This window comes from Dermacentor andersoni, chromosome 5 (assembly GCF_023375885.2).
Source record: "Dermacentor andersoni chromosome 5, qqDerAnde1_hic_scaffold, whole genome shotgun sequence".
Taxonomy (NCBI): Eukaryota; Metazoa; Arthropoda; class Arachnida; order Ixodida; family Ixodidae; genus Dermacentor; species Dermacentor andersoni.
The window spans coordinates 74,359,076-74,369,212 of record NC_092818.1 but is presented as its reverse complement, the minus strand read 5'-3'; the positions used below and the strand labels follow the sequence as shown (position 1 = coordinate 74,369,212).

At 44.4% G+C, this 10,137-nt stretch overlaps 1 protein-coding gene across 1 annotated transcript in view; it reads right to left on the bottom strand.

The window, feature by feature from the left end:
* The window catches only part of LOC126530789 (uncharacterized), a 15,301-nt gene extending 5,585 nt beyond the window's left edge, over window positions 1-9,716 (bottom strand). The window contains exons 1-4 of the mRNA XM_050178075.3: window positions 9,525-9,716; window positions 8,720-8,854; window positions 4,810-4,956; window positions 1,235-1,346 (exon numbers count right to left, since the gene is read on the bottom strand). Coding sequence (XP_050034032.1) covers window positions 1,235-1,346; window positions 4,810-4,956; window positions 8,720-8,854; window positions 9,525-9,585 — 455 coding nt within the window. The 5' untranslated portion in view covers window positions 9,586-9,716. The remainder of the gene's footprint in view (window positions 1-1,234; window positions 1,347-4,809; window positions 4,957-8,719; window positions 8,855-9,524) is intronic.
* Between the last annotated feature and the right edge of the window lie 421 nt (window positions 9,717-10,137).

Below are 10,137 nucleotides of genomic sequence, written 5' to 3'. Positions count from 1 at the left end.
ACTGCATATGCCACAATTTCTACAAGCAATTGCTCAAAGCTGGTTTCATAAGCTAGTGGAGGCTTTAGAAAGGTGCTGTCGCGAGTGAAAATGTTGAGATTGCGGTTCTTGCAAAGAAGTTCTGTGGAAACTTGGTACGGGATATTCGGGGACTGAACAACTGCACATTCATTTTGGTTCTTTTTGATGAAAAGGGTTACATAAAAAGGTTAAACTAGTTAAACTATGAATATGTCGTAGCTGAAACCTTCAAGCCAGCAGATATGTTGAACACAGTCGCTTGTTATAATAGTGCCCTGGGCCAGTGTAATGCTGTGCTTCTGTTCGCTTCATTCTATTCTTTTTTACCACTCAAGACCAACCAATCCTGGTAACAACTTAGGCAGAGTGCTACTCGAGGCCAGTGATGCAGCATAAGAAAAAGGAATTGGAATTGACTAATGAAGTGCTCCGTCTGTATTTTCTTAATTAAATCTATTTAATTAATTTTGAAGCACGAGATTCATAATCATGATAACATAATATGCGTACCAAACCTCATTTTTTTTAATTTCGTGCCACAACCCCAATGTTAGTATGTCAGTGTGACATCACAAAGATGTCAATGCACTTCATCTCTTTTGCATGAGCAGAAAGTTGCAAGGTTTTTATAAAGTTTATCTAACATTTTAGGTGACTTCGGTGTTTGCCTTTAGTGTTGCGTTTAAATCAGCCTGCAGATAATTTGAACAATTCTGAATGTTGGTATACTAAAGCAAAGCTAATTTTGTGAAATTATACATGACAGAGGACAGAGTTATGGCTTAGCAAAGCAATTTGCTTCCCCTGGGGCCATTAAACTAGCGACCTCTTTTTAGAGAGCAAGGCTGCCAGTGTTTTAAGTGTACTCTGCCAACTAGAATAGATATTAGTGCCAGAAAGTGAACAGTGAAAGATAGGTGTGTGCATGCATGCGTGTACAGCCAAGAGCAAATGTCTATAGAGACCACGGTATCAGCAAAAAATCTAAATTTCTTCTAGCACAGCCGTGCAACATGAAGCTGTCTTAATGCATTACATTGATCGAAGAGGTACGCATAGGCCTTGCCATTAGATTCCAGACTTCATGCCTAGGCTGCGAAAAAGAACAGATAATTTCGCGGCACCTATGATCCTCAGAATTTTGACATGACTGTACATACACCCATTCACAAAAACAGACTGCACACATCTTAGTCAAAAAGCAAGAACTTACCGTTTACAAAGTCGCCACAGGGCGAGGAAGCAGCAGAGCATGCTGGATAGTGCTACTGAAACGCCAACAGCCATGGGCAAAAGTATGTCTGGAGACACAGGAGCCAGCTTCACTGCAATGTAAAAACAAGGCACGAAAGGCTCACAATAAAGTTGCAAGAGACACACGTATTTGTCCACACAAGCAACTTTTAGAGTATATTCAAGTTTACATGAACGCTTGGCAGCTGAGAAATTTAGGGAAGCATCTGCTTGCAACAAGGAGAGCAGCACAGACTTTGCCAAAAGAAATGGAACCACTAGGAATATGAGTGTCACCGAGTTATGGCGGCACTGCATGGCAATCCTGGTGCAAGAAGCTGAAGAGGGTGCCTCCACAGCTCCACATCATAGCACAAGCATTTTCACTTACGTAGAGCACTGTGTAATACACACTCATGTTGCTCCTGTCCTCACATGCTTCTACATGTCTGTGCTTACTACACGCGCTCAGGCCTGCTTAAAGACACCAATGGCCATTACAGGAGTACTAAAAGAAAAGCCATGTCTTGCAGCCTTTCTTTGTTTCCTAGAGGTGACTAGATCCTCCAAAGAGCTCTTCTCATGAAGAGTGACACCCACAAAGTGTTTGAAAATACAAGGGGTTTTATTAAAAATTCTTGACAAAATATTTGTTTGTTTTGCTCTCAGAATGCATATAAAATATGTGTCTTTCGTAGTGGGGAACAAGCGAGTACTAGACCGTGATGGGATGAAGTAACATGCTGCTCGAATCTTATATGTGTTGTGCACAATAGCTGGCGACAAACTAAGACTTCAGCACCAGTACCACCCACAGGATTGCGCCACTCCTGCCTTCAGTGTTTCTACACTTCAAGGCACAGTTTCTCAAAGTCTCAAGCATTGCAAGATGTTCACCTCCGCTGTGACGTCGTGAAACTCATCATCATTATCAGTCTATCTTTATGTGCACTGCAGGATGGAGGTCTCTCCCAGCAATCTCCAATTACCCGTCTTGCACTAGTGATTCCAAGTTATGCCTGCAAATTTCCTGAATTCATCATACCACTTAAAGGACAACTCTGGTAATTTTTCAATGTCAACGGATCTCAATGAAATTTTCTGGGATTTCTCCTCTGCACACTTACGTCGTGTCCTCAAAAAAAGCAGGCTTGAGAGCCGTGCAGGTTTTAAAAAAATTAATTTAATTAATTGCCTCAAACACCCTACCTTAGTTCCTCCCAAGTTACGGGCCACATTGTGTGCGACACGAGGTGCGGTACACGCAGAGCGTGCCGGGATCATGCGGACGACAGCTACGAGAGCGTGGAGGAGCCGATGATAGTGAGCTAGTGGTTGGCATGAGAAGTTGCTGTCGCGAGAAGTTGCATTCCCTGTGGACGGGCAAGAGATGGGGGTGGCGAGTGGTGTTGTGTTGTTGGATGCCCGAACCATTCAAACAAGACAACAATTAAAAAAAGTTTGCTATCACAACTTTCGTTGTGACAATGCTCTTCACGAGCAGAGAGGATCAGTGCCATCCGGTTAAGCCTATCACAGTTGGCGAGTTTGAGCTTCTACTGCTGGCAGACCTCAGCGACTGACCTGAAGCTAATTAAGCATTAGGATGAAGCAAACTGCTTCTGTAGTTCAGTTTTGACCATACGGACATGAAATCAACCATTGCTTATTTCGTGCAGTGCACACGCAAAAAGCTAGAAACAACGACATGGCACACTATCAACATCCATACGTTGCCGTTCTCGAAGGTGGTCAGTCGCACTCGCCGGCACTTCCCTAAATTATGATGACTTGTTATGTTATGATGAAATTGTTATGATGACTAATTATTTAGCTTCCGAGGTGCACCGTTTGCCTCCTACCCCAAATGGGCAGCAAGCAGAGGCCTCTTCAATACAGCAACGTAAACAACCGCCTCATTGAGCTGCCAACGGTGCGAATACTGGCATCAGCGTTTCGGCAAGAAAATTGCACATTCTCTAAATGAATGATCATACACGCAGGGTCCTAATCTAGGTCTACCTTACGGAACACATGAATTGTGTGCATGAAGAGAATACTAAGAATGATAAGTAGGCAGCATAACAACGCTCCCGTACTACTCTCTCCTTCTCGCTGTTTTCGAAGGTGTGTGGTCACTCACATCAGCGCGACTCGGAGTGACGCAATGGTGCTTACATGCACAAAATCTGCGTGTTTTCATATATTGTGACACTAATTGATATCCCCAGTGAGCGGCTAGCATTATATCTCAAGCGTACGATGAGCGGTAGCTGTACCAGCCAATGTAAACAAATGCACTGGTCTGTGCTTTGGATTGTCAGCGGTGTTCTTGTGGGATACAAATGCAGAAAGTCGTGCTCCACGTCTTATAGCGAGTATCTGAAGCGCTTCCTTGAGAAGGGGTAAAACACACACAATGTCAAGCAGCACGTATAAAATCGGTGGTTAGGGCTAACCTTGGTACTCATGTCGCAGCACGATATGTTGTGCATAGGCGCTGGCTTTCATGATGGCGGGTCAAATGTGAATGGCGATTTGTGTCTATTGAATTTGTCAGAATCATAGCTGCCACTGTTCTGACAGGTTCGACGAGCTGGTGCTGCTGACATTGTCACCCATAGGTCGGGTGCGGTCACGAATAAGCTTAGCAAATGCTCTTCGTTTCTTTCACCCTGCGGGCAAGACCGGTATACCTCCTGTGACGTTACACGAAGATGTTTGCTTGGCAGCTTGGACAAGTTTCAGTTTCGTTGTTGCACTTTTTTGGTTATTTAAAATTATTTTCGAATTTGCGGAACAATTCTACTATCAGGCGCGTGATAAGGGGGTCTCGGGGACCTAAATATTTCGTTACCTTGATATGGTAAAAAAAAGGATTGCGGGAGTTGCTCTTCAATTTTCTGTTGTCCTTGACTACACTTCCCTTCCCTTGGCAACCAATTTGTGACTCTAATGGTCCACCGATTATCTGCCCTATGCATTACATGTCCTGCCCAGCTCCATTCCTTTCTCTTAATGTCAAGTAGAACATTCGTTACCCCCATCTGCTCTCTAATCCACACCGATGTCTTCCTATTTCTCATCATTAGGCCTTTAATTTTTTCCCATTGCTCGTTGCACTGTCATTAGCTTCTTCTCAAGCTTCTTTGTTGTTAAGCTCCAAGTTTCAGTCCCATATGTTGCACAGGTACAATGAAATGATTATATATTTTTTGGTTCAAGGATAGCAGTAAGTTGCTGATGATGGCATAATGGGCAAATGTAATAGGCTGGTGCACATACGCAGATTCGAGTTGCACAGCACTGTAGTTGCCATTGCATTCTCAAGATTTCACGGACTATAGCATGTCTGTTGCCTTTCTTCTACGTGTGAGGCCACCGTGACCTTCATGCAGAGTCTCTAGTCTTTGCTAAAGGCTAGTCTCTGTGTCCATACTTCTCCTTCCACAGGCTAGTACCAGCATACACACATAACTGTGCGGTGATCTGTCACTGGTGTCTGCTTGTAGTTACTGTCCCATGAACGCCAAATTGCAGCCTCAATACACTTACTAAGTTCGCAGGATCTTGTCTCTTCATTATAGACGAAATCGTCATGGCACTCGCAACGACTCTGGGACGACGTTCGAGAGCAGTACGTATTTTTGTCCGTCTCTGTGCATTCCTTGTTGTCTGTGCACACTTCCAGATGACGTCGACCTGGAGGAGGGAATGGATATGAATACATCATGTTAACACTGCATACAAAAAAATACCCACAGTAAGCAACCATGCAAGTACTGCCACATGCACACGCACTTGAACAGACAGTCACTGCAGTGTAGTATTTTACATCTCTATGCTCTCCATCTATCAGTGTTAATTATTATTGCGATAACAATTATATGGACATTCCAGGCACACTTCTGCCATTGCCATGATGTACTGCATAAAGTCCAAGGGCGATAACATTGTTGCCGCGCCGTGTGATGTATATGCGAGTGCAAGCATGCAAAGGCGAGCCGACGATAGTGGCTCAGTTTCACGCACACAAGGGAGGAAGGCAGGGAGGAAGTGCACCATCTTCTGTGGCGCGCAAGGCACCGGGAGGAGGAAGGAAAGAGGTGCATCTTAAAACTTTTTGTGCGCAAACAAACAGGGACGAAGAATAGGGGCAACACAAGGACGAGCGCTTATTCTTCGTCCCTGTTTGTTTGCGCACAAAAAGTTTTAAGATGAATCTGTTCCAACTAGGCTGACTCGCAGTAGTGGAAAGAGGTGTTTGTTCTACTCTGGTGTCTGCTGCGTACAGCGTGGCCGGGCGGGCCCTATCTTGAAGGTGACCTGCAAAGGGGATAGAGTATGCCGAGTGCTGATAGCTTCGAGTTCTAGCAGCTTACTTCACGTTGAAGCAAGAGGCAGCATGAAGGGCAATTCACTCGCTGTTGCTGCCATGCTTTCTCACTTCAGCCTTACAACATCAGGTGCACATTGTCATTGAGTGAGATATGTTCATGTTTGCTTGGGCTCCGTGACACCATGCTTGTTAGTCTAGTTACTAAGCAAATGTTGACATGTTTATATAGCAAATAAAACTACTATCCTTACTTCGTATAGCTGTCGACCAATTTGCTATCGCAATCGATGCCTTGCATATCGGGCAAAACCAACTTTTTCATTACATGTATTTTTGTGAGGGCTCTGGGCCAACCTGAGCAATATCTTCATGCATTCTTAAATTGCTTTACCACATTCTCTGTAATTTCAACACAGAGCTTCAGCCCGTATGTACGTGTTTTGGAATTATTATTCTATCAGTGCACTGGTATGAAAATGGAGACGTCTTTTCGTGCTATAGTGTCAGAGAAAGGGATGTGGCAGGTCTGTGTCGCTAGTTACCTACAGAACTGCTTAGCTTCACTAGTTTTTTTCAGACCCCTTTTGCTTGTGTAATTCTCAGGCACTAGTTCAGTATTTGGGAGAGGAAAATTCTGGTGATTGTACAGGTTTTAGTAGTGATATCGAAGACCTGTATTACTCCTTGCCGCATGACAGGTTGCTATATTCCATAAATGAGTGCATTAAAGAACAAGTGCAAGAGTCGGCTTTTATTGACAGATGCGGTGTTTCCACGGGACCTTTTCTAGAAATTCTTTCAATGTACTTAAAGTCCACGCTGATTGGGTGGAGAGATGGCGTGTTTCTGCAGAAATCAGGGATTTGTATTGGCTTAAAAGTTGCCCCTATTCTTAGCTATATTTACCCGAGTAAGGTTGATAGCTGCTTAGAGAAAGCCTTAGGTGATTGCGTTATCAAAATATTCCATTACATTGATGATTACCTGAATTTCTGCAATAGGGAAGAATTCGATTCCCCTGCTACCTCAATAAGTGAGCAATTTAAACTTTATGGAAGAGGATTAAAGTTTACTGAGAAATTTCCTCAGCGACGTGTAATTCAGTTTCTAGACATTTCCTTGCTCTTCGAACAAAATCACGTTTGTTGGCAGTACTCCCCAAGATCTTCGAAGCCGTTGTTAAACTTTTAATCCAAGCATTCCAAAGTAGTAAAAAATGGAATTGCCATGTCGTGCTTAAGTCTTCTCTCACCAGACCCTGCATGCACAAAATGAGCAGCAGTTTTAATGCACAGGTCCGGCGCCTATTAGAAGCAGGTTATCCTAGCGTTGCAGTGGCCACTGTGGCTGAACGCCTAAAGAAGTCGGTTTCAAGGAGGAAGAACGTGATTACAGAAAGCAGTAATAGCAAAAAAAGATTAGTGGCTATTCCATACATTCATTCAGTATCGCACAGGCTTAAAAAAGTTGCAAGTAGATATGATGTTAATGTTGCTTTCACTGCTCCCAATAAGCTAGATAAGATATGCGCTGCCGTGCAGAGGAAAAAGGAGCAGGTAAAAGGCAAAAAAAGAACAGATATCTGTCCAGTGAAGCACAATAAGAACAACAGTTTTAGTGACTGTCGTATGGGTGTGGTTTATAAAGTTCCCTTTAGCTGTGGCCAGTTCTAAATAGGGCAAACGGGGCGGTGTATCAATAAGAGGCTAATGGAACATAAAAGGTCGTTAACCGGTGGATCGCCTTCTAATCTTTCCCTACATTGCCAAGATTGTAACTGCATGCCAGGGTTAGATGAGTGCGCAATATTGTACAGGCACAAGAATGAAGATACGCGTCTTATGGTAGAGGCACGGCATATCTATAATGGTGGAAGTGCATGCGTGAGTCAGCCTTCAATTACTTTACATAAGGAAGAGATTAAGTGCCTTAACAGTTATCTCTCACGTAGACCGGCACATGCACCCGACTGACACGTGGTGATACCATTTCTGAGCTTGCGCAGATGAGTTTTGTCTTCTTTCTTTTTTCGCCTCAGTGCTCCCTTCAGTTGATAGTCGGCGTTCGTGTTATCCATTTCTCTACTCTTGTGTCCTGTTTGCACGCCTCACCTTTTTATGCATAATGAGTCCTCGCCAGCACTACTGTTCTAGGTAGCAACCATGCTAAGGAATGTTCAATTCAAGAATACCCTTGTGCCCTGTTCTAGGCTGGTGTCAGCCCTGGAAAGGGTACATGCCACTGCTCGCTGAACATTCTAGGCAGTACATTCCCCTAAATTTAACTATGCAAGAAAGGCCGTTGCCATGAGGCCAATCAGACTGACTCTGGTGATGCTGCCTCCCCACAATCATTGGCGCGGTGCAAGTTATCACATTACTTCAACAGACTTTGCCCCCAGCCACCAAAACAAATATAGCGTATGTGATGAGCCCAGACATAATTTTGACTGCAGAAACCCTGTAGAAGAGCTCAAGAAATTTTCACGTCCTTTAAAAACATTTGCTCTGTTGACAAAAGTCACCTTTGTGAGTGTTGTTTGCAAGTCACTGTGCTTTGCAGTTGTGCCAGTTCGCCAGCAGGTAAATAATTTTTACCACAGCAACTCTGTGCCTGCACTGCAGTACTATCATGGACAACAATACAGGGGGTGCACTTGTGCACTGGAATGTTAAGGGCTGTTGTTAAGTGCTCAAAGAACTTGTTCAGGCAGTGCTTTGAACCACATCCACGTTGAAAACATATTTATTCAACAAGACGATATGCTAGTGCAACTGTAGTTAAAACAGGCTGATGTACTCGGTGAAAAAGTAAAAACGGGCACTGCAGATGACAACAAACAGTGCACGATGTCTCGATAATTATCAAGTCACTGTGGTTTTGATAATGTGAAAGAGGAATACAGTTTTCTATAGTTTAAGCGGTGAAGTTTAGCTCGGATTCGACGAAGGCTGTTGATAGGTCATGTTCGTGCCACTATCAAAGTGCACACAAGGTGCTGCCGTGTAGCTGTACTAGCACTCATTGTGGAAATTGCAATGTGTAATTGCAAATTCTACCCACTCTGCATTCTTATAAGCCTGTAACAGACGAACTTAATGAGAGATTAGTTACACCGTCACCTACCTTTGGCACACCTGAGCGGCGATACCTGTACAGGATAGTCTGGCTTGCACCTACAGACATTGTTGGCATCGCAAGCTGCGTGTCTGGCGAAGCGGCAACTAAGGAACACGCATTTGCTTCCGATTTGTGCACTGCCTGCGCAAGGAAAGAAAAGACGGTAGTCGAGTCGGGTACGCATATGCCCGGATGACGACATCAAAACAAAGATCGTCAGTAGGCACATGGTTCCTACAAATCTAAACAAAAACGTCCCGCTTGCGCTCTTCGATAGTGTAGCAATTATCGACTACAGCAGCTGCAATATCTAAACAATTCAGAGTCGACCAATCTCACATTTGTGTGCAAACATTTAAGTGCCAAACGATGCGTTTACATTAACAGCGTTAAGCTAGCAGAATGACTAATACGAGAGATTCTTGAACAGAAAGCATAAGCTCACGCTTTAACCACTGCGCAAAAGCGACATCGCTCGAACTAAAGCTGTAAATCATGCGGACGCCGTTAACTTCACTAAACTACGGGCGACAAGATTCCATGAACGGAAACACACTTTCATCTTTGTCAGTCGACGACGCAAGTGGCGAAGAGTAGCTACAAAACTATGCAGGCTGCTCGTCTCACCAGTGAGTGAGTGAAAAAGGCCAATTCTCGGCACACGAACGCTAGGTCCACTTTCCTGACAACAATTGCTCGAGTTCAGAGCGCTTTCGCTGCTGACGGAGTAAACAAGGGCCTAGGCCGCGCCTTGCACAGGCGCAACACCGCCTCAGCGTATCGAAGAGCGAAGCAATGCCTAGCTACTCACAGCTTCCATAAAGCAGGAAGAAAAGGACGCAGCCGTAAATCCGTCCGCACTCCTTATACATGATGGTACAACACAACGAAGTTCGTCAAATGACCACTTCGGCCGTCAACAACGCGTTGCACAACATTAGAAAATAAACTGAGGTTCAAAACATGACGTCTATTTGATGAAGCACGTTTAGAAGGTAGTGCCATCTAGTAACAAGTTTGCAAGCCTTTTCAATATGGCAAGAATTTCTTAACATATTAGTATGCGCTACCACTATTGGTTTACTATGCTCAAAAATATTATTAGGTGTCTTTTTATGTGTTCGACGGCTCAAAGTCGTAAAGCACACCGGACATTTTGTCAACAAGATCACCTGGGTTGTGTGTGTTTCCGGCCGGTGTTCTCTGTGGCCTCCACTCCTGTTTTAGCCTCCGTGATCTGGAAACGGATTGCATAAAACCCCCCAATCTCCCAAAGTAGCGCTAAGCCACCATAGTAGCGCCAACCACTTCTCTCCTCCTCCGCTCGGCGCGGCCTCGATGGTGGCGCCGCTGGTGCTGGGCGTGCCGTAGCAGACGACGGCTAACACGCTACGCGAGGAAATCCGCGGAAAAGTTCGTTCGAG